This window comes from Mirounga angustirostris, unplaced genomic scaffold, assembly GCF_029215605.1.
Source record: "Mirounga angustirostris isolate CCGP_5_RB_7025 unplaced genomic scaffold, mMirAng1.0.hap1 SCAF_17, whole genome shotgun sequence".
In the NCBI taxonomy this organism is placed as follows: Eukaryota; Metazoa; Chordata; class Mammalia; order Carnivora; family Phocidae; genus Mirounga; species Mirounga angustirostris.
The window spans coordinates 37,365,526-37,389,723 of NW_026991725.1; the positions used below are offsets into that span (position 1 = coordinate 37,365,526).

Below are 24,198 nucleotides of genomic sequence, written 5' to 3' on the forward strand. Positions count from 1 at the left end.
CCAGCCCTGTTTTCGCTCTGATCTATTTTTACCCTATTGTATTTTACATATTTTTGTAAGCTGCCTCCAATCCTTTTGGCAACAAAGCAGAAAAACAAAACAAAATTCAGCAGAGCCCTGTGGCCTTGGCGGGTATTTTATAATGTGCCAAGTGGTCATTTCAAGGCTAGAGTCCTGCTGGGGAAGGCAGCTATCCCGGGCTCTGCTGGTCCCCTCCTGGGAGTTTCCCTTCTTGGAGAACAGCAGTTCTGTGGATTACAGCAACAGGTTTTAGAGCGAGAGCCGCTGATATCCATCTGCCTGCAAATACCTCCCCCTCCCAACGCTCTTTCCAATCTCCCATCTGGCTGTTGCCAAGGGGAAACAGCTAGACAAGCTCTCCCATCACTCTTCCTAACTTGCCTTTCCCACATCTTCGGTGGGGGCCTTCAGGGTCCCGGGATACTCTGCATCAGTGCCGTCCAGGGGCGGGGGCGGGGTTGGGGGGGGGTGGGGGTGGGGGCTGCCCCAGTATGCAAAGGCGGGGCCCTTTGGGAGGCTGTTGTGAGGGCTGGGGTGAGCCAGGGATGGGTGGGGTGTGCCACCTACACCTGAAAAGTTCAGCCCCCCCCCAGCCACCCCCACCACTAACACACTCCGGACACTGAGCACCTGCGCCCACACGATGCACCAGCTCGGCTTGCCCCTCGTCTGCTGTGCCAGAGCCCGTCCAGTCCAGTCCACCTCAGTCTCTGCTCTGCTTTGCTCACGGGACACAGCCAGCTTTCTTCCCTGCAGCCTCTGTCTGCCCATCTGTAAAATGCCGGGCGGAGGTGGGTGGAGAGGGAACCAGGCCCTACAATTCAAAGATCTTAAGAACTCCTCCCTCATGTGTTCTGACACGCTCTATTCCTTTCGTCCACTTTCTTTCTTCTGGAAGCATGGTGTAGGGGGGGAATGGCTTGTGCACATGGGAGAACGGAGTCAAAGGTGAGCTTGAACACCAGCAAGAACCCAGGCCCGAGGCTGCAGGCTTGTGAGGCCTGGTCCTGCCCAGCTGAGACAGAGGCCAGCCCTGAGGGGCCCCAGGAAGGACCTACGCACTTCCTGGCGGGCCCTTTGGATGACGTGAATCAGCAGCCGCCAGCTCCTAACCCGGCAGCAAGCAGCACCCCCTTTCCCTGGGGCACGCAGCCCAGGCGAGCCAGGCACACCCCGACCAGCTCGGCGTCTCCCTGCGCCGCTCTGCTCAGCCAGCTCACTGGCCCCACTGGTCATCCCGGGTCCCGGAGTGCAACTCATCAGGTTGGGACAGTGGTGGGGAAGAGGGGCTTTGGAGACTGTGCCCAGGTCTGTGCCCAGTCGCCTTCGTGTTCTCGTCTGTAGAATGGGGGTAATACAGACAGAATGGGCCTCCCAGAGTTGTCATGAGGATAAATAGGGCCAATACAAAGGCCCATGCTGGGCACAGGGCGGTCCTAATGGTTGACACCCAGCCCTCACCGCAGTAATGGGACAGAACAGCGTGTGCCTGAGAAGATGCAGGGCACAGGGGTGGAGGGGAAACACCCCAATGATGGCCAGACCAGGGTGGGCTGGTGCTCATGCGCCTTAGGCTAGGATTACAGCCCTGCCCAGAGCAGGAGACTTTGGGGGCCCACCACATTTTTGGAAATGTTAGCTGTGACCTGAATTAAAATGACGAAATTATTGCCCGGACGCAGTTCCTGGCCCCTGCTTTGGGTTCCTGGCGGTAGAAGGGACCCCACAGCACATCTTTAAGGGGAGAAATGCTCTGCAGGGGACCTGGGGTTCTCAGGTGAGCCTCAGAGATCAAAGGGGAGAGAGTAAGGACGCCCCCCCACCCCAAACCCATCTGGGGAGTCTCTGGCTCAGTCTGTTTATGGATAGGGGTTCAACACACGATCTCATTGTCAAGTTTCCGGTAGAAAGTTGAACACAACCGAGCTGTTGACTAACTTTAAAATGGAGAAACTGAAGCCACCCAGAGGGAAAAATCAGTGGCCCAACGCCACACAGCAAACTGGGATTAGAGCTGGTGTGGCTAGGCTGGTTCTGCCCGGTTATCCCATCCTCTGGTGGGTCCACGGAGCCCCAGCTAGAAAGCGTGCTCCTAAAGGTGTGGGTCCAGCCAGCTCTCTCCATAGGCCCCTGGGTCTTCCTGCCTGGCAGGCACTGTTCTAAGAGTCCAAAAGCAGGTCTGTGGCCTCAGGGTGGCTGGCTTCTCTCAGGCCCTCAAGAATCCTGGGTGACGGGTTGCGGGTGGGCCCAGGGGGTTTCCACGGTCTGGGAGGCACCTGCCTGGCTTCAGTGAACAGCACATTCCTCTCCCTAGTAGTCCTGCGGCTGGACTGCAGCCCCCAGGGACCCTGTCCCCCCACCCCACCCTGCTTCTAACCCCCACCCTCAGCCACATCCCTCAATAGCTGAGAGTGAGCCCCCGAAGGGGCAAAGGGACCCGGGAGACACTTTAATTATGCTTCTAATTGCTTCCCAGGGAGGATGAGCACAAGCCCAAATCTCTCTGTGGCTGCTCGAGGGGAGAGGCAGGGTTTCCAGGAACTCAGCCATACTGGCCCCCAGGTGGGAAGGAGGGTGAGTGGAGGGGAACACGGGGGGAAGGCGGGGGGAACGTGGGTGTGGGCAAGGGAAGGTGGTAAGGCAGGAGCTGGGCCAGCATGCCGGAGGGGTCACGAGATCCCCACCCAGGACAGACTCACTCCCCAACCTCACTTCCGGAAGGAATGAAGCTTCGAGGTGCCTGTGAGCAGCGAGGTACAGGGTTTTAAGTCCATGATGTTCGGATTCTACTACTTCGTGTCTTGGGGAAGGTGGCCACGCAGCCTCTCGAGCACATTCCTTCTATAAAACAGGGACAACAGTCCACCTCGAAGGCCACGAGGCTGGACAGAGAACAGGCTGCCTGGAAGGTCATTCTCCAGGTCAGACAGTACAAGGCCGGGAAAGAAGGGACGGCAGCCCCTTTCCCGGCCGTGGCACCCGCTGTGCCCCGGGGGTGACCACTCCCATGTATGTGGGCACCTGGGGGCTTGGGGGGGCACACAGCCTCCCCTGGTTTAGTAACAACTTTGCCAACCCCATTGCAGTGACTAGGTCTGCAGCCCAGCCCTGTTAAGAGAGGCAGGATTCCTGTATCACAGATGAGCAGCTAAGGGACTAGGTAGCCAAGGTCCCCCAACTGGGAAGTGGCAGGGGGTGGGCACCACAATCCCAGAGCCCCCAGGGCCTGCCCAGGCAGACGGGCACATGAGCCCTGTGCTTCCAGAGGCTGGGGAGCAGCGCAGGAGGGGAGGGCCCCAAAGGGACAGGGAGAGAAGCCACCTCAGGCCCCGAGTGCCATGAAAACACAGGTAGCCCAGGACCCCCCCTCCAGCACCCTCACCCCCACCCACCCACCTCTCGAAACAGCTCTCCCCAGAAGCAGAGACAGACACCCGGCGTGCCACAGGGCTTTTTTTTTTTTTTAATGTTTCCTCACTGTTTTAACAATACCATGAAAAAAATATACAGTTTAGAATCTGGAACTGACCACTGGGTCTGCATGGGGTTCAAGGGTAGCTGGCTGGGGCTGCACGGCCCCTTCTCATTCCTCCCCTAGTGGGAGCTGCGCAACTAGAAACAGCGCTGGAATCAGGAACTAAGTTAGTGTCTGGATCAGGATCTGACAAAACACGGCAGACCAGAGCAGCTACGCCCGCCGGCCCCGGCCTGGGGCCCGTGGTACTTGTGTCTGTCCCCTCCCCACACCGCTACAAGGGGACAGGAGAAGGTGGGTTAGCTTATTCCGGGGACAGGAAAATCAGCATCCGTTAACCCTGGGCCACACACCCAAGCTCCCACTCAATCCCCTGGCGCAGGGTGATAAGGGCCAGAGTGAAATTCGAATTTCAAAAGAACCGATCATTTTTTTTTTTAGCATAAGTATGTTCCAAACGTGGCACAGGGCATACTTGGATACTAAAAAATTATCCTCTGTATGCCCGATATTCTAATTTATGTCAGCATTCTAGTTTTGTTCTGTTGTTAAATCTGGCAACTCTATACCCTCAGGGCCCTCAGGAGTGGGGGAGGGGGTCCTGCCGGCAGAAAAGGCCTGAAGGAAGAGGGTGTGTGTGTGTGTGTGTGTGTATGGGCGGGGTAATCCAGTCAAAAAAGCTTTTTATCCCTCCATAGGAATGATATATTTAAAAAAAAAAAAAATCATCTTCCAGAAATTTTCTACACCGGCTGCCTTCAATTGTTAGTAGCTATGGGGTGGGAGGAGGGACAGACATGCACGGACACCCACCCCATACAGTTCTAAATAAAGTTTGGAAGCACTTAGTATAAAGGTTTTCTAAAAGGATCGATTTTCCTTCTGGCGGCAGACCTGCTAACACTGTTCCAGATACCGCTCTGGAAGGATTTAAACAAGAAGAACAAGAAGAACAAACAAATCAACAGGGGCCGAGCTAGTGAGCGCCCAGCCTGTTCCTAGTGTCATCCTGGAAAGAGCCCCTTCTAGAAAATTCAAGAAGCCCGGGGCCTCCTTTCGTTCCCCGTCCCGTTCTTGTCCCCTGGAAGGGGCTGCGTTTAGTGCACACATCTGGTCCGGCTTTGCTCCGAGGGGCTCCAGGCTTGTGGTGCAGGAGCTGGGGATGAAGGACGGAGGGGCCGGGGGCCGTGACCACCCTTCCTCCTGCCACACGCCACCAGTCGCAGCAGAGACGCCAGGAGAGGGAAGGTGAGCCGAGCGTCCTTAGCCGTGGCCCCCGGCCACCCCGGGGCTGAGCTGCGGCGGCCAGACGAGGCAGGAACTTGGCCGCCAGTGGCATCCACTGAGGCCGGGGTGGAGGAAAGGGACGGCCGGTTCCTGTCCCGCAGCGCTCAGCAGGGCTGCGCCCACCCTGCAGCCGCCGCCAGCTCCCCGCGCCCGGGAGAGTCCAGGGTTCTTGGCTGCCCTGCACGGGACGGGGCAGGGAAGGGGGCGGCGGCCCCGGGGGCAGGGAGGAGACGGAGCCCCGCGGGAGCCCCTCACTCACACTCGGATCTCCTCATCCTCCTCCTCGTCCATGAAGGAGAACTCCTTGTCGGGCTGCCGGGCCAGTGGGGCCCGGGCCCTGTCGGGGCCGCGGGAGGCCGGGCTGCGCTCGTCCAGGACGCCCGAGGTGCAGCTGGACAGGGAGCTGCTGTCCCGCGGGGTGTGGCTGCCCTCGCTGCGGGCCGAGGCCGGGCTGGGGGCCGCCGCCCACCCCTCGTCCTGGGGCAGGTCCCCGCCGGCCGCGCCCTCCTGCCTGGCCCGGGGAGGGGCCGCCCCGGCCACCGCGGGAGCCTGCAGGGCGCCGCGGCGGGCCGCGGCCCCGTCGTCGAGGTAACCGCCATCCTCCTCCTCCGGTTCCCACTCCTCCTTGTCCATGATGCTGAGGACGTCGCCCAGCATGGACGGCCCCAGGTCAATGTGGAAGGACATGATGGACTCGGCGTGCTTGAGCCCCAAGCCGGCCTTGGGCACGACGGGCAGCTCCGTCAGGTCCCCGAAGGCCTGCTCGTCCAGGAGGGGGTCCGGGGAGTGGGGGGCGGCGGCCCCGTTCCGCCGAGGCCCAAACTCGCCCTCGCCCGCCTCCTCCTGGCCGCCCTCCCCGGCGCTCGCCTTCTTCACGGGGCTGGACGACAGGCTCTTGGGCAGCTTGCCAGAGCCCTTCTCGGCCGCCTCCTTCTCGTTCAGCTGGGGCAGGGACATGGCGTTCTTGACGAACAGAGCCGAGTCCCGCAAGGAGCCCAGCATGTCCCTCTGCTCCCGGTCCCCCCGGGTCACCGACTGCGACCGCTTGCTGCCCCGGAACTTCCGCGACAGGAGGCTGCGTTTGGAGGACGAGGAGGAGGCCTGCTCATCCAGGGACTCACCGTCCAGCTCGCCGGCCTTGCTGTTGAGGAAGGAGGTGTCCCCAAAGGCATCCCCCGCCCGGCCCACGTGCATGGTGTGCCGGAAGTCGCCCAGGGGGGCGCTGATCATCTCGGCCGTGAGGTCCACGCGGGAGCGGCGCTTGGAGTGCACCGAGCTGGACACGAGCTGCTTGAGGATAGGCATCGTGCTGGGGGGCGGGCCTCCCGAGGGCGGCAGGCGGGTCGGGGGTCAGATCTGAAGTCCGGCGGGTGGAGGGGGTGACAAGGAGGAGATCATAGGGCTGCAAGGAGAGAAGAGCAGGCAAAGGGTTAACCCTGGCTGGCCACACAGCACCAAAGCCCACCGGCCTAGTGGCTGCTACTCAAACCTCAGCTCTCCCACCAAAACGAACCACCGTGAAATAAGCCGGCAGTTGGTGTCATAACCCTGCGTCCTTCTTCACGCTCAGGCACTCGGGTTAGGGGAGCGCTTTCTACAAATCCGGGTGGAGGTCAGACACGCTCTCCCTGAACCCGGGAGAAGGATGTCATCTCCCCCCAACCAAGATGCTGCCAGAGCAAACACAACCACATTGAAGGATGTGGAGGTACACAAGCGAGTCCATGCGGCAGCTCAGGGTTGGACACATGCTGTAAGTTCTTCCTGCCGTCTGACCTCAATCTCTGAAGTCAGTGGACACCTTAACCTGAGTCACAGCCCTCAGAGGAGGGAGCCAACAGGACGGGCCCCAGAGATGCTGCCCAGCATCTCCACAGATGTGGGTGGCCAGGCTCACCTTCTGAATCAGAATTGGGGTGGGGTTGCTGGGACCCACAGAACCAGCTCCCCAGCCTTCCAGTCCTTGCTGGGTGTCCCATAAATGAGGACCCCGCCTATGACTTCTCTACTGTGGGGCCAAGCTCTTTGCCGAAGACTCACTCTGTGCCTCTTGGGGATGAAGAGGACTGCCTCCTGATTTCTTTAATCATTAAGGGTGTGGGAAGGCAGGGACTAGGTGGTCTGGCCCCCGAGATCTGCAGACCCAGGCCAGGGGGGGGAAGCTAACCAGAACAGAAGATCAGCAGAGGGGACCCCAGGAGAGCCTGGGCCGTCTGAAAGTTTGAGGTACCACACACACAGCTCCTGGCAAGCACCGAAATGAGGTCCCGTGTTGGAGCCAAACCAGCCCCTTCCCCTTCCGGAGCGACCTGCCCCAAATGCTAAACCCAGTAGTGCAGGGCTGAGCAGGGTGGGGAGACGTGGTGTCGGCCACCAGTCTTGCTAACGATTCTCAACTCTACCTTCACGGCAGGCCCACCCTTCCCACTGCAAAGCACAACCTATGGGAACCCCATTGGTTTCTTCCTCACCCCTAAGGCTGCCTCCCACTAGCCCACCACATCCTGCCTGGCCCCTGACACCAGCCCAGCAGATCCCCATTTTTCCCCTTCTGTCCCTCTCCAGACCATTCATCACCTTTTATCTAAAACAAAACCCATCCAGGACTCCCCAGTGCAGACCCCTGGATCTGGCCACCAGTCCTCGCCTCCCTCCCTCCCTCCCTCCTCAATGCCATTCCTTGCTGCCCCCCTACCTCTGCACTCGGCCCCAGCCCCTGAGCGTCTGCCTTCTGGACTCCAGGACTGGACAAATGCAGGTCCCTGCTAGAGTACCCTGTCACCTGGCTCACCCAACGTCCTTCCGGGCTCAGTGGAGACGTCACTTCTGGGAAACGCCCTCTCAGCCACCCAGCACTCCAGATGCCCCCTCTCTCGCAGGCACTGCTCCCTCCTTCTATTCCCACCCACGGGGCTGTAATCTGCCCACTGGACTCTGAGCTTCCAGAGGGGGTTCCAAGGGGCCTGCTCACCGCTGAAGCCCATCTAGCAGACCTTGTTGAAAGGCAGCACCTCCATCCTGCCCTCCGGGCTTCACTTCAGCCTACAGACCACTCTGGGGTTCCTGGCCCAACCTCTCTGTGTCCTCCAACCACCACCACCCCCCCACCAGCCCCAGTGCTCTCACTCCTTGTGAGAGAGCTGCTGACACCCAGTCTGATGGCTCCCAACCCCGTGCCTGCCCCAGGCAGACCTATGCTCGTCACTCCGGCAAACAAAGTCCTGTAGGACGTGAGGCGGGAGCCAGGCACTGGGGCAGACCTGCCACACCAGTGACCTGGGCTGGGCTCCGAGCCAGGGGAGGACTCTCCTGGATGGCCTTGAGATGACCCACTATGGCCAGTCAGCTCTCCCTCCTCATGTTCCTCTTTCTCCCCACCAAACCCTCAGGCGACTTAGCTTCCCTTACCCCTAACCTGAATCCTCCCTCCAGACCACGTCCTGGGATCTAACCTCTAAATAATTAGACATGCATCAGCTAGACCAATTGGCCAACATTTTCTATAAAGGGCCAGAGACTCAAGATTTCTGGCTTCGTGGAAGATACCGTCTTTGTAGTTAGTAGGAAAGCAGCAACAGACCCTATGTAAACAAAGGGTATGGCTGTGTCCCAATAAAACTTTATATATAAAAACAAGTTGTGGGCCAGATTTGGCCCATGGGCCATAGTTTGCTGACTCTTACACTCATGGAAACTACTGGCCTCAGGCTCATCCCCTCGCCACTTCTCAGAAGAGGGTCACCCTATGTGACCATGAGTTCACAGGCCAACTTTTGGGGGAAAACTTTCTTTGGCTAAAAAAGAGAAAGGGAGTCTGCAGTTGGCCTCAGACTTGCTAGGAGCAGAAGGAAACCAAACCAGGTTTCTAACGACATCTTGATACTAGGGAATCCCTCAGGCTTCTGTGGGCACCAGGCAAGAATGGAAAGGGCTCATGTCTGCAACCTGCCTGTAGTCTAGCGCCTGCCTCTGGTCACAGAGTCCTGGGATCTCAAAGAGCTGGGAGGAAAGGGACACCCAGGGCAGCCCCAGAAAACAGGTATACTGAGGGGGGTGCAAAATTGCCCCGGGTCGAGAACACAGCTATGAAACTAAAGCTTATGCTATTTACCAGGTAAACAAAAAAAAAGAGGGGAGGCAGGGCAGGGGACATAAAGGGCTAGAATCGTGGGAACACATGACATGAATTTCCAGAGCTGCGTTAAGGGTTTTGATGTAACAGCAGGAATCCCCAGACCCACTGAGCAGCTTCCATCCAGCACTGTGGTTTCCCGATCTGAAGTGGGCCTCACAGAGAAGAGAAATACGAACCACAGACCCAACTGCCAGGGCCTCAGCAGACCTGGTGAAGAGCCCTGTGGCCACTCACAGGGACCTGGTACTCTGGCCATCGTAACTACGGGACAGAAGGGTCCCATCAGCCCCCACTTCTATCCTGGCGGGTAAAACAGAAGAAGAGGTAAGAGAGGCCAGCAGGGAAATCCGCAGGCCAGCCCCCAGGGCCCCAGTACCCGGCTTGGCCCTACACCCCAGAAAGAAAGCGAAAGTCTAGCCAATGCTATCTGCTGCTTGTGGTCTCACTCCCCGGGGGTAGGAATGAGGCTTTCTGGCTTATAAAAAACCAAACCATCTCCAATACCCAGCATGAAAAAGTCTCGAGAGAGTTGGGGCCTGTATGGAGTCACCTACGCATCTCACTTGTCCAGCAAGGAGTCCTGGAGCCGGGCCAAGGTCTGGGTCTCTGGAATCCTAGAGCTCAGACCAGATGGGGCAGGCTTCAGGGCTGGTGAGAACACTAAGCTTTGAACACAGAACAATGTGGGGGTGATAAATACCAAGATTAAGGACCAGCAGGTGGCCCGGGGCCAGTCCTGGGGGCAGGTCAGGAGACCTAAGAGCCCACCAGGAAGGGGATCGTGCCAAAGAGAGCTGTGTCTTTGGCAGGGGGCGTTGCTAAGTGCAATGACTCAGCTCTGGGGAAGTGGCTAAAATAGGCTGCCCGATGACAGGGCGGCCACTCCCCACCCCACCCCGGAAGCATCATATCCCACTTTCCTGGCAGAGCAAAGGAAAACCGAGCAGGAACTCATGGCTCTCCCTCACTCTCCCCAGCCTCTGATGGAACTGGACTCCTCTACCCTTGACCCCACCAACCACAGAACATTCCTTTAAGGCAGGCGCAGTGAGCCCTCCCTGGAAGGCCAGGCCCCCGGTTGGTTGAGCCCGACCACACCCTCAGCTCCGCTCTGTTCCTGGGACTCCAGGGGACAGCCCTTGCCTGGACCCCTCACCCATGCTTGCTGGCATGCTGCACACAGAGCACCGGCCTCCCAGATCAGCCAGTCCAGCGGCAGTTGGACGGACAGAAAGACAGGCTGGACAAAAGCACTCCCAAAGCCCCAGGCAGTGGCCGGTGGCTGACAGCCTGACCAAGGCAGGAGAGAGAACTGGGCTCTCCCGGGGCAGGGCAGGCTTCCCACTCTGCAGCTGACCTGCAGCTCACCCTGCTTCAGAGGACGCACGCTTCAACGCTCCCCTGCACGGCCACTGGGGAACTGCCCCTCCATCAGCTCTGCTGAGCTGTTCTAACACCCATCCGGGCCAGCCCCAAGCAACGTGGCTGAACAGAAGGGGGTATGTGGTGAAGGACAACCTCAGTCATGGCTAGGAATGGCTACCGGAGGCTTGTTCATTTACTCATTCATTCATTCATCGACTTCCTGCACACCCACCAATTTTTCCATACTCTTTTAGGCCCTAAAGACAGGGGGGCAGTGAGAATCACAAGGTGGATAAGCTCCCCTGCCTTCCGGGGGCACATCTGTAGTGTGAATGTGGGTGCGAGGAAGGGGCTCTGCGAGCCAAGAAGTGGATGATGCGAAGGAACCAGGCAGGTCAAGGGCAATCCAGGACGGAACAGCAAATGTGAACACCCAGAGGTGGGAAGAAGCTGGTGGAGTTTGAGGAACAGAACGAAAACCCAGGGGCTGGGGGCCAGGTCCCACAGGCCCTCCCTGGAAGACGAGGTAGGCGTTCAGACGGCATTCTAGGTATGAAAGGAAATCAACGGCAGCTCCCGAGCAGGGAAGTCATCCAATCTGTGCGTCTGGAGGTTTCCATAGCAGCTGGGGTTGCAGCCATGGACGAGGGCAAGCAGGAGCTCAGGGCAAAGAGGATGGAGGCCAGGAGACGGATGATGGGGGGTGCCCATTCAGGGCATGTTTTGGAGGTAGGGACATCAGGAGCTGCTGAGGCCCAGGGCGGGGGGTGGGGGTGGGGGAACAGAAAGGGCAGAATCAAAGGGGACGCCAGGCCTTCCAGACCCCACGCCAAGCCCCACAGGGCTTCTGCAGTGGCAGGTCTCACCTGGTGGGCTATGGGCCTTTGTCCCAGGCATGCAACCAACATCCCACCACCCAGGAAGAGCTTCACTTGGCCGAAACGGGGGAGGCACCCTGCAGCCCAGCGTCCGCCTGCTGGAGTCACACGGAGAAGGGCTTGTGCAAGAAGCTCTGGGAAACGCGGGCCGCACCCCTCCGGGGGCCGCTCCCCTCCGGAAGAGGTTAGGGGGCTCTGGCTTTTGTGGCGGGAGAAAGATTCGGTGCTTTCTGGAACACTTGGCAGCCTTACCCTGCAAAGATAAGAAGTGCTGGCGAAGGCCGGAGAGAGCTTCCCTCCAGCCGTGGGACAAGGGCTGCCGTGAATGGGAGCGAGCCGTGGACGCTTCGATCCACACTGTTACATTGCGGGAGGAACCTCAACGGGGGCTGCGCTGCCGTTTTAGCTGACTTTCGTACTACTTGGAACCTTCTACTTCCTTCATGCGCGTTGCCAAAAGCCCTTGGGTTTGAAAGTGTGCTGTTTGCACTGGGTGATTAAGACGCGCGGTCTTAAAATAATCTGAGCCTGAACGGCCACCCAAAAAAAAAAAAAAAAAAAAGTGCAGGATGGGAAGATGAGCTTTCATGACCCCTCCCGTACCACGTGTGTTTCTGTGTCAAGTAATCTCCTTAAAATCCTGGGTATGGAGCGACCACTGCCTCAGAGATGCTGAAGCCAGAGAGGGACTCGCCTGAGGTCATGGATGGGAGCCAGGCCTCTGTCCCCACACCAGGGCTCCAGCCAATAAGTTAGCCACACACGACCCGAAGTGTGGTCTTGGGGCACTAGCCACCACGGTGGTTTCTGTAAATAACGGCATTCAAGTGAGTAGGATTTAGCAACTTCTCCAGCAGGAACGATGTCAAAGCAGGGGAAAAAGTCACATACCCAGATATTCACAGCAGCCTTCTTTATCATCTCAAAAGGCTGGAAACCACCTAACAGCGAGGAATAAGGAACTAGTTGAGAGGACGACGAGCTGTTAACTGACGGACATGCTGCCACGAGGAGTGGGGGCTTACGAAGACCAGGCTGCCACATGGACCACTGGTGGCCACATGTCATCACATGGGGTGAAAAAAACCGGCAGGGCTTCCGCTCGTTTATACAGAGTGATCACAAGTCTACATGAATAAAGGCTTAAAGGAGTTAGGTCAGGCTGGAGAGGACAGAGGTATTTTGTTTGTTTCCTTTAATGTGGTAATGTTGTTTTAGTAATAGTAATAATAATAATAATAATAATAATATCCCAAAGCATCAAAGGCTTAAGGAAAAGACATTAATTTCAACACCACCTTAGAACAGTCTGGTTCTCAGGCTCAGTGCAAGGCTCCCACCTTGGGTCTTGGGTCCACTCTCTGTGCCAATATGCACCCCCCATGGATGTCTGTTCTCCCTCCCTCTATCCCTCCCCCCAAGCTGGATGCATTTTATTCTAAGTCGTGTGGGAGGAGAAAGTGGGCAATCTATAGCAACCTGGAATCAAGGGGAGATACGGAGATTAGGACTCCCCCGAAAGAACTCACTCCCCAACAGCTGCTTCCTGACGCCTGAGCCTCTTCAACTGAGCAGGAGAAGATAACAGTCATCCCCTCCACACCGTCCACTGGAGACAGGCCAATTTTCTGGTGCCACTAAAGCTCCAGTTGGAGGCCAGCCTCCCACGTGGGTGATCCCACAGTGGGATCCTATCCAAGATGCCCTGGGCAGGTGAAGCTTCTGCTTCTGCTGTTTCTACAGTCCTAGCTCAGCTCTTCTGGAGGCTGCAAGGGAGCAGAGAAAAAGGCTGAGGTCCTGCAGGACCACCAGCACCACAATGCTCCCACAGTTAGCCAACCATCAAGTCCTGTACAGACAGAGCAATCCTGTCATTTACCGGGGTCTGCCGCATGCCAGGCATCGTGCTAGGACAGGGGAAACTTGTGCCCCTCTCCCTGCAAGGAGGGTGTCGAGATGGCCCCCATTTTACAGAAAGGGAAACTGAGGCTCAGATGGCGTGAGCCTCACCCCACACAGATCACTCTCACCACTACTCAATGCTGACTTGAGCCAACTTCTGGCCGACCTCAGACACACGGTTTTCTGAATGAGGTGATGTCTCCCGGCCCATTCAGATGTCCCCAGCCGAGAATGTCCCTGTGGGGGTGGGATGGCACTGGGGAGGCTGCTTCTGGAAAACCCTTGGAATCAAGACTCCCTTGGATGGACTTCCCATCAGAGATCTGCTCTCAGGGATGGCTCAAATGGGCTCTTCCTTACTCAGGATCTCATTCCAGCTTCCTGCTCGGAGGAACCTCCCCATGTTCGGATTCCCTGGGAGGGGAGAGGTGGGGGGTAGGGAGGACCACCCAGAAGGACTCCCCTGGCATGTTTAGGAGTGGGCTCAGGAGGCCCTGCCTCCAACGTTTCTCATGCCTGCCCCGCTCTAGGCCCCATCTTGTGTTTCATGGTTGTTCCAGCCACCAAGAAGGAAGACCAGAACCTTGACCCAAGCTGGGCGCCCTGTACTTGCTCCACCACCCCTGCCTTCCTGCCCATCCCGACCAGGCTCACTGACCCAAGGGTGCCACTGCCCAGCCACGCCCGGCCAGATCCCACGTCCTGCAGATGGACACTCCCTGCTTCCTGGAAGAAAGGGAAAGTGAACAAGGCCCTGTTCCAAGACCTGCTTCCCCTGGGGATCCCTGATGGGGTAGTGGGGAGCAGGGTGAGCCCGACCCAGCTCATCAGGACACCAGGCTCTTGCCAGAGCAGGGCTCACAGGGTGAACTCCACATACTTTGCACCACGCCTTCTCCGTGACTTCTGCCTTCTGTTGCCTCTCTGGGGGTTATTAAATAATTTAGAGCTACACTGTCCAACGTGGCAGCACCAGCCTTATGTGGCTACAGAGCATCTGAAATGTGGGGAGTCCAAATCAACACATGCTAAGGGGTGAAATATACAAAAGGACTTCAAAGATTTAGGACGAAAAAGAAAATGTAAAATAGCTCATTATATTTTGCTATTGATTACATGTTAAGATGATAATATTTTGGGGCGCCTGGGTGGTTCAACTGGTTGAGAGTCCAACTCTTGATTTCGGCTCAGGTTGTGATCTCAGGGTTGTGGGATCGAGCCCCGTACTGGGCTCCATGCTGGGTGTGGAGCCTGCTTGGGATTCTCCCTCTCCCCCCTCCCTCTGTCCCTGCCTGCCCACCCCGCACACCCCCCCGGCCTCAAAAAAAACCCACATATTTTGAATGTATTGGGCTAATATGTTAATCTCACCTATCTCTTCTTACTTTTTAAAATGTGGTTATTAAAAATGGAAATGATATATGGAACTTGCAGTACCTTCCACGGCAGGTAGATAAATAAAGCAACCCACTGTTCACATTTGGGCGAAAATATTTACATGTTAATAACCTTTAAAGTTCTTTTAAATTAAGTACTAAATCTCTAAATTTTACACCCAGTGGGCCACGAAGGAATGCCAGGTTGTTTCCGTTTTGTCTGAACTCTGTAACAAAAATCCTTCCGAGCTAAATTGGCGCAAGTCCTTATTCCAGAGGATACATGTGAATTAAATAACTTTTGTTTCTTACTGTTAACTTATTCTCCAGAAATTTCAACCAAGTTAGTCCCACTAACGCAGGACGATGGTGTCCAGTACCAGGTGTTACACCTTCTTTAGTTAGAAACACAAAAAACACAGTAACCAGCACACTTGCAAACTTGTGATTTGTATTTCTTTCATTATTAAGGACGGTGAGCATTTAAAGCCTGTTATCATTGGCTTCTGCATCCTTTCTCTTGGGAATTGCTTGTTGAAATCATTTGCCCGTTTTTCTGGGGAAGGGGCTTCACCTTTTCCAATGGATTTGTAGGACTTTTTAAAATATTAAAGCAATTACATTTTTTACCATCATATTTTTCAAATATTTCTGCACATTTCTCATATACCCGTTTACACTGGGATGATTTTGTTTTCTTTTCCAGAGTGCTTATTAATTTTTACGTAGCCAAATTTGTTTCATGGTTTGTGGCTTTCGAAATATGAAGCAAAGACCTTTCCCACTTCTAAGAGTATGAAAATATTCACTTCTTCTAAAGCTACCAGGTATTAATGAACAACTATTCATAGAGAAAAATGCTAGAAGAAAATACAACAAAGTAAAGAAGATTGTGGATTATTTAAAATAGAAAAACAATTAAAATATAACAATAACGTTCCTGATTCCATATAGGATTGTTATAAAATGTGGGTAAAGCATTAAATGTTACCTTCATCGGATAGCAAAATTCTTTATATACAGATACTTCCCACTCACGACTCTATCTCCAGACTCCCCTTTGTGTTCACGGGTCTGTTGATTCCTAAACCAGGTCTACACTGCCCCTCTGTAAAACATGTGTGAGCATCTAGTAGTGTAACATCCCTAAACTTTTTTTCCAAATTTTTTTTTTCTAATGTTGTTACTCTTCCAGATGGACTTTAAAAACAATCAGTCCAAAAAGAAATCCTGGTGGGATTATGTTGGAACTGAAAGGAAGTAAGAAATTCATTTGCGAAGAATAGACTTGATCACCACATCAAATCATCAGGCCATTTATTTAAGTCTTCTGGATACCCTCCATTAAATGTGGTGGGTTTTCTTCCTACAAGTCGTACACGGTCTTGGTCATGTTTATTCTGGGTCATTGTTGTCTTGGGTCTTGTTGTTGTAAGTGGGTTCTGTCTCCTCCTGTTTCTCCATAGCTGTAGTTTCTGACCATTATAGCTGGTAAACAGGGAGGTTACAATCTTGATTTATATATATTTAATGTCCACCCTACTAAACTTGTACTGTCTCCCACACTTGAATCGTTACCGTTGAACATTTGGGCCTTGTAAGTAGACAAGCCCATCATCTGCAACTGATAATAATTCTGTCTCATTTATTTCTTAATCTTATCTTATTACATCTGCTACAATTGCCAATATAATATCGAATAACACTGCTGACACAAAGCACCTCTGTTCTTGGCACTTGACCGTAATATACTCAACCTCCGGCATCGGATACAGTAGCCACTGGCCACAGAGGGCTGCTGAGAGCTTGAAATGTGGCTAATGTCACCAAGGGACTCAATCCTTTATTTTAAATATTTAAACTTAAAAATTGATGCTAGATGCAGTTTTTGGAAAAACTTATGTTTAAAACACACTTGAGTTTATGAATCTGCTTTTTCAACTCTGAATTTTCGGAGACTCAGATTCAGATTAAATATCTGTGCAATTTAGCATCCAAATGAGGATGTGCTACAGGAATAAAATACACACTGGATTTTGAAGACTTTCTATGATAAAATAATGTAACACATCTCATTCATTTTTTATGACTATGTGGTGAGATGGCAATCTTTTGGATATGTACTATGTTAAATAAAACATTAAAATTAATCTCACCCATCTTTAGTTTTTATTATATTATTATTTTTTAAAAGATTTTATTTATTTGACAGAGAGCGAGATAGCGAGAGCAGGAACACAAGCAGGGGAGGGGGAGCGGGAGAGGGAGAAGCAGGCTTCCCGCGGAGCAGGGAGCCCGACGCGGGGCTCGATCCCAGGACCCTGGGATCATGACTCGAGCCAAAAGCAGACGCTTAACGACTGAGCCACCCAGGTACCCCCCGTCTTTAGTTTTTAAAATGTGGCTACCGGAGGACGGAAGGTTAAATACGTGGCAAGCAGGGTACTCCACGGGCAGTGCTGTTCTCGAGGGATCTCTGCTAATCGTGATGCTCACCACCGGATTCATTCTTGTTCATTTTAGAGAATTTATAGTTCTTAAGAGTTTATAAGAAAATGAAGCCAGTAACGTAGCCAGCCAGGGAAAACTCACTACAGCTTAATTTACCCTTTAATGGCTGGAAAACATAGAAGCAGCTGTCCAACCTTGCTCAGCGACTTGTGATCAAGGGAACTGTGGAATAACATGTCTCAAGAGTGGGCTGTGCCAGCTCTCAGGCCGGTGCCTAGGAACCTACTCTGGGCAGGGATATCCTAGCCCCAACCTGTGGATCTCAGGTGGACAGGCCCTTCCTGGACCATGGTATGAGAAAGGGAACTCACATTCCCTGAGCTTTTATTCTGCACCAACCAGCTGCTTTATCTTGACCACAGTGCCTTTAAAAAAAAAAATAAATAAAACAAGTAATAACACCATCCTGTCTTCTTCCCCACAATCCCATTGAGTTATCATCATCCCCATCTTGCAGATAAGAAGACTGAGGCTAATATGGTGAGCACTGTGAAGTGTGCAAGACTGTTGAATCACAGATCTGTACCTCTGAAGCAAATAATACATTATATGTTAAAAAAAAAAAGAAGATAGCAGGAGGGGAAGAATGGAGGGGGGGAATCTGAGGGGGAGACGAACCATGAGAGACTACGGACTCTAAAAAACAAACTGAGGGTTCTAGAGGGGAGGGGGATGGGAGGATGGGTTAGCCTGGTGGTAGGTATTAAGGAGGGCACGTACTGAAGGGAGCACTGGGTGTTATACACAAACAATGAATCATGGAGCACTACATCAAAAACAAATGATGTAATGTATGGTGATTAACATAACATAATAAAAAAATAAAGAGTAAAAAAAAAAAAGAAGACTGAGGCTAAGAGACAGCAGTGCCTCACCAAGCCACACACACTTGCTAGGGACAGAGCAGAGAGAAGGGTCTCAGGATCCGCCTGATTTTGAACCCTGGGCTTTTCCCCCCTCCACCAGAAGGGGTACCAGGGAGGGTCAGAAGCCATGCTGGGATCCCGGCCTCTGAGATCTGAAGATTCTGGATGCATGAACACCCAAAGGATACACAGTTCTTTTTTTTTTTTTTTTTAATTCATTTGAGAGAGAGAGATCACAAGCAGGAGGGAGACACAGAGGGAGAGGGAGAAGCAGATTCCCGACTGCGCTGGGAGACTGACATGCAGTCAACACGGGGCTCGACCCCAGGACCAGGAGATCATGACCTGAGCGGAGGGCAGACGCTTAACCATCTGAGCCACCCAGGCACCCCAGGATACACAGTTCTACACAGGATTTCAGGTTAAAATGTCTCTAGCCTGGGCACTCCATTCCCCACCACTCCAGGGAAAAGTACAGATAAATCCTGGGAAACACAGACCACAGCCTGCCACCAGAACCCCTGTCCTGCTCCCCCAGGGCTGGGTACACGCCACTCTCCCCAGCAGCTGCCTCACCTTTATCTCTGCATTCACCTCCTTCCTAATCCCAGAACTGTGTGCTCTGGGCCCGGGGAGGGAGGCGGTGAAGGCAGTGGGAGTGGGGAGGAGAAAGCCTCCTCACCTCCTGGGAGTTAAAACAGCCCTGGAAAGAAGGAGAAGGCATGACCCGTGACCCTTTGCGGGGGGGGGGTGGACAGGAAACTACAAGGGAGTCAAGAAGATCAAGAGCCGGTGACTCAAGGGTATTTAGCAACTTTGCTTGTTTACAGCGCTCTTCCTGGAGACGTGTTTCCCCTAGCCTGCCACCGGACAGACAGACGGACAGACACAAGCACCCGGCTGCCATGGCAGAGGGAAGAGCTGGGAGAGAGGAAGAGGTGCGGGGGGGCGGGGGGGTGTGAGGTGGAGTGGGGGCCCAGCACGGGGCAGGTCCCCCTCACCTGGGAGTGGCCCTCTTGCTCCTCCCTCCTGCCCAGAGCTTCTGCCTCAGAAAGCAAGCAGCTGGGCTTGAAATCAGATCTGCCAGGCCCTGTTTGGTTTCACTTCCCTTCTCCTGAGAGTGGGGTGCTCAGTGGAGGAGTGGGGACGGAGAGGACACTCCAGGCTCCCCAGAGGGAGCGGGCGGATCTGGACTCACTCCAAATGGTCTTGGCCTTGCCGGGGCATGCGGGGCAGAGGTGAAGAGCATGGACCCCAGAGCCATACGCGACCCCCACCCCACCCCAGCCCTCCCCCGGGCCTGGCCCTCAAGAGCTTCTAGCTTTACGTACTTCCCAGCGTCACTGCGAGGTTTAAATACGCTCCCACAGGCCAAGCCCTTGGCACCACACACAAGGTGGCCGCTCACCTATGTGCTATGAAGGTGCTGAGACGTGTCCTCTGGCTCTCAGTGGACACCCCCTGTCTGTACCTGGAGACGTAGGAGGAAAATTCCAGCAGCCCCAGTGACACACATCCTGGCCAAGTTCAGGACGACCCATGATTAACCTGGGACACCTACATCAGTGCCACCTGAGGATACCCCATCCAAAAGGCTCTAGGGCTGACCCTTTTCAAAGTCCTTGGAGGGTCCCTGGGATGAGGCGTTGCAGGGGGGAGGGGTCCTCCAAGCTTCTGAGGCCCAGGGGCAGACTGTAGTACCCCCACCAACCGCGGGTCCAGCAACCTGAGACTTGGTTTCTAAGCCCATCTGACTTCCTCCTTCCAGATCTTTCGTGATGCAGGAGGGAAGAGCCCAGCTTCTCTCAGACAGGACTTATACTCTTTCTGATTTCAGCTTGATTGGGGGGGGGAGGGAATGAAGCGAAGGTGGGACAAAAGAGCCCCCTGCCCTTCCTCTCTAGGATGAGGGCTGGATAACTCAGGAATCTGGGGCGCTCTGGGTGCTACCAGCAACAAATAAGGCGCAAACCCTCCACACCCTCCAGCCCCGATAAAACACCGCCTGGTTCTTTGGACCTAATCCAACTCTCAACAGAGGTGTAGAAGCTGCAGTGGAGCCCAGAGAAGGCTCCTTTTGTGTTCTCCCGGGGTCAAGGCAACAGTGTAAGGAATAGAGAAGGGTTGCAGGCAGTGGGCCCCTGAGGGTACGAAGGAGGGGCAAGGAGCAGAAGGTGGAGGGCAGAGCCTGGCTTCACGGTCAGCCCGGGAAGACCTGAAGCTGGGGTCCGGTGGGCAGCCCACCTTCAGTCACTGCAAGAACAGGGTAGACACAGGTGTATGGAGAACCTGGAGACTCCCCCAGGGAAGCCGGAGGCTGGCCCCAGCCGCCCACCCCATGGCCAGGGCAGAAGGCGGTAGCCTGAGCGGACCTGGCTGAGCGAGAGAGGCTGTTCCCGAAGACACACTCAGGCACTGCTGCCTTGCCGAGCTGCAAGCGGGCAGTGCCTAGGGGAGACTCTGATGTACGTTTCTGGAAGGGAGCCCAAGGCTCCACAAGCGGTGTATTTTAAACTGGAGCTTCGAGGACACACTGAGTGGGAATGTGGGAAAGTAACAGCTTCAACTTCCTTGGCCGCTCACCGCGAGCAGACAAGGGCCACATCCAGCCACACACCAGTCCCTCCCGGCGCGACCATCCAGCTCCCTGTCCAGAGAGGGCTGGCACGGGTCTGTCCTCCCCTGAGCACCCCAGAAGTCTTTACTAGAGCAGGACTCTGCCAGCTGGCTTCAAAGTCTGGTTCCTTTTCCCAAGGTTGAGGGAGGAGGAAAAGCCTCCAGTACATAGGTCAGAAGACCTAAGCTTGGGTCAGCCCTCTCTCAGCTTCCAGGGCAAGATTGCACAAGCCCCGTCCCTCCGCCCCCGAGCCTTCCTTATCTCTGGCATCAACCCAGATCCTGCTCCTCCAAGGGACAGACTCCTCCCTCCCCACCTAGGGCCAAGCTCCTCTGAGCCTGTGGAACGTCCAGCCAAAGGAAGCTGGACACGCTGCCCGGCAGGAGTCCTGGGCTCTCCACTCCCACCAACCCAAACCAGCGAAGGGAAGAAAGACTGGGTGGGAGAGTGGGGGAGGGGGAGAATGAGAAAGAGAAAGCAGACGAGGGAGCCCGGCCAATATCAAACACCTTGCCTGCCACACCGGGGCACAGCCTGTCCCGGCCCACAGAAATCAATCAGCCCCTCCAAAGGTGGAGGGGGTTGGAATCCTTGAAGCAGAGCCAATCCGGGGCCCTTCTGGGAAAGCGCCTGACTTGTCAAGAAGGGTCTAAGATTCCTCTCCCAGGTTGACATCCGCCCGGGGTGGGGGTGGCGGATCCAGCCCATTTTGTAAATAAGACTCTCCTTCGCTTGGGACTCCGTGGGCTCCAGTCCTGTTGAGGGCTGGACGGTCAGTCTCTAAGAGGCAGCAGGGACAGAAGTCATTTGGGGTCTGCACACTCGATTGGGAGGAGCATCAGTGGGTGGGCACGTGTAAGAGAGAAATGAAAGAGAAAAAGAGGAGTCAAGAGAAAAAAGGGCAGAAACCTCAGATAATGGAAAGAATGTTCCAAGCAGAGGCATGAGCTAGGGAGTTTAATATGAACCCTGGCTCATCAACGAGCAAGGGTCTGTGATCTCAGGGAGACATCAGGGGGGCTGGGATTCACCCCAAATCGCCACCTCTTGGGAGCAGACTCACTTTATCACACCAACCCACTCCCAGTCCCTGCGTGGGTCACCAGAGACCCCTGGGAAGACCAGAACCCACTGGGATATCTCCCCTAGGTTCACCGAAGCCCCCCGCTGTGGAAAGCAGCTGCTGTGCTCAAGGAGGAGAGGGGCGAAGTCCACATTTGGAGGAGATAAACCACCCTAATCAGTTAGTCACATGGGCAGCTCACACAGGGCAGCTGGTGAACACTGGAGCCCACATGGCACCCCCACACTCGGGGCAGGGTCCTAGCTACCGCACAGGGATGGAGCCTCCCAAGACTCCAGAGGATGCCCCATTCTTGTTCTGGGAGCCTCGGAGCCACCTAGAGGCCTGGATGGGCCCAGCCTTGGGCCCGCAAACTCCCCATTTCTGGGGGAAATCCACAGCTCGGCTTCCCCTTCCTTTGTGCCCTGTTCTTTGTTCTCTTAAAATTCAGTCCATCCTGCTGGTGGTCCCCTCCTCCACCCCAGCCTCAGAAAGGGGGCGGAGGCGGCGGGGAGTTATTAGAAAGCCAGACTGTTCGAAGAAGTTGCATTATAGGAGGCCCTCCCGCACCCGGGCCCCTCATTGTTTACGCTGGCTGCAGGGGGGAAGCTTTCCCTGGTCCAGATGGCTGCTGAGGGTAAGGATGAGGGAGAGCCTCCCTCCAGCACCACAAACCCTCAAGAGCGGAGCAGCAGGCTTCAGCGGCTCGGGGACCCCTTCCGCTTTCAACCGCTCCGATACACACGGGCAAAGAATGGGCGCCGTGGACTCAGCGGAGGGCGTGGGAGCCAGTCAGATTGCAAAGGGTGACAAGAAAAGAGAAAGCATTGTATTTCCCCTCCATTCTCCCAGGGACAGAAAGAAAACTGCCCAAGCCGGGGCTGCAGTATCTCTACGGGAAACACCAGGAATCTGGTTTGAGTTAGCAGAGCACCCCTCCCCCAGCCACACACACACACGCACACACGCACGCACACACACACACCCCGCTCCGGCTCAGTCCTCTCCCAGGAAGCCCGCCCAGCTACAGCCAGCCCTCCAACCCCGGCTCCGGGTTCCAGCCCGGCTCTCCCGGTCCCGCACTCACCCGCGGCGGCCCAGGCCGCAGGGCAGCTGGTGGGGGACGCACCGGGGACAGGGGCAGTTTTGTACCCCCGGCTGGGGGCGCTCCGGGGAGGGGGCGGAGCCAGAGACGGCCGACCGCGGCTCCACCGCCCCCGGCGGGTGATTAAATCATTAACCGACCGCTCGCGGCCGCCGGCCTCGCCAGCAGCGCTTGGCCCCGGGCGCACCCGGCGCGCCAGCCCCGCGCGTAGCCCCTTTCCCGGGGCCGCTGGCTCGGCTGCGCCCCACCCCGCCCGGAGGCGCCGCGGCCTCTCCAGCCCGGGCCTCTCCCGCCGCGGCCTCCAGGTCTTCCGAGGAGGCGGGCGGGGGCGGGCGGGGGCGGGGGAGTATTTGTTTCCTCGGCCGGTCCCTTCCAAGCAGCTCCTTCCTTCTTTTCTCCCCGCCCGGTGACACTGGGTGGCGTGTGCTGCAGTGTGTGTACGAGAGCGAGCGCGTGTGTGCACGCCTCCGCCACTACAGGCGAAGAATTCGGTTCTTATTCACGGAGAACTCCGTGCGCACACACGCCCCCCCTCGCGGAAACTGCGGGCGGCGCGCCGCGATGGTGGTGCCCCTGCCCACCCCGGCGCACACCCCACTCCCCGGCAGCGGGCAGATCTTTAAAGCCGGGGACCCCCCCCCCGCCCCGTGTCACCCGCTCCAGCAGCGCCTGGGGCCGGACGCCGAATCCCAGTCTGCGCAGAGGAAATCGAGGCGGAGCGCGGCTTCCCCGGCTCTCGGCCGCCCCTCCTCCCCAAAGCCCGATCGGCTCGGACACGGGGTGCGCGGCTCCGGGTCCCAAGCACCCGGGCCGCCCCGCACGCGCCCCGGCCCGACCCTTCCACTCGGGGGCGGGCGCAGGAGTGTGTGTGTGGGGGGGGTCTCTGAGCCCTCCTCCCCGCCCCTCGGCCCCCTCTCGAGGCGTTTTCCATCCTCTCCGCCCCTCTGGGGGCTTCAAGCCCACCCAGGCCTCGCAGGGCGCAGGCGGCTGTCGCCTACCTGGGTCCCCAGAGACGCGAGCGCCCGGCCGGCGCGGCTGCGCTGTCCCCTCCGTGGGCTCCGGGCGGCACCGGGGCTGGAGGCCCATGTCAGCGCCGGCGTCGGTTTCCCTCTGGCTCTCGGGCTTTCTGGGCGGCGAGCCTCCCGGACACTCCCCTCCCAGGCTCCTCCCGCGCCCTCCCTCCCGCGCCCTCCGCGCTGAAGTCACGGCGCCGCCGCAGCCAATGGCGGCTGCGAACCCCCGCCCGGCCGCTCGGCCTCCGCGGTTCAAATCGGCCAGTGTGAGACCGTCGGAGCTCCGAGTGGGGCGGCCGGGGCGGCCGGGCCGGGGTGGGGAGGGAGGGCGGCCGGAGCCGGGCCGGTGGGGTCCCGGGGAGACCCGGCGGTGGCCAGGAACCAGTGCCCCCCGCCCCCTGCCTGCCGGCCCGGCACCGACGGGAGAGCGGAGCCCGGCGGTCTGCGGCGCCCAGGCCGTGGATTCGGTCCCGGACTCTTACTGGAAGCGAGAGGGCCGGGGAGGGGGCGGCCCCAGGCCAGCCCCGGAGCCGGTGTAACAGGGGCTTTGGGCGGGGTCACCTGGCTTTGATCGGCCAGCTTTC

The 24,198-nt window shown here is 56.5% G+C and overlaps 1 protein-coding gene across 2 annotated transcripts; it reads right to left on the reverse strand.

Moving 5' to 3' along the window:
* Window positions 1-4,202: 4,202 nt before the first annotated feature.
* CDC42EP4 (CDC42 effector protein 4) lies at window positions 4,203-24,008 on the reverse strand. 2 transcript variants are annotated; one of them, XM_045888541.3, is made up of 2 exons: window positions 23,600-24,008; window positions 4,203-6,185 (listed from the first exon to the last, which is right to left on the reverse strand). In XM_045888541.3, the coding sequence occupies exon 2, from the start codon at window positions 6,086-6,088 to the stop codon at window positions 5,039-5,041; it is 1,050 nt and encodes a 349-aa protein (XP_045744497.2). In that variant the 5' UTR covers window positions 6,089-6,185; window positions 23,600-24,008; the 3' UTR covers window positions 4,203-5,038. The 2 variants fall into 2 exon arrangements, with proteins under 2 accessions (XP_045744497.2, XP_054366699.2); XM_054510724.2 differs by lacking the exon at window positions 23,600-24,008 and adding an exon at window positions 22,584-23,001.
* Window positions 24,009-24,198: the final 190 nt, after the last annotated feature.

What these genes read in the sequence shown, in the direction of transcription:
- CDC42EP4 (XM_045888541.3), bottom strand. Translation starts at nt 6,088, where the DNA reads ATGCCTATCCTCAAGCAGCTCGTGTCCAGCTCGGTGCACTCCAAGCGC.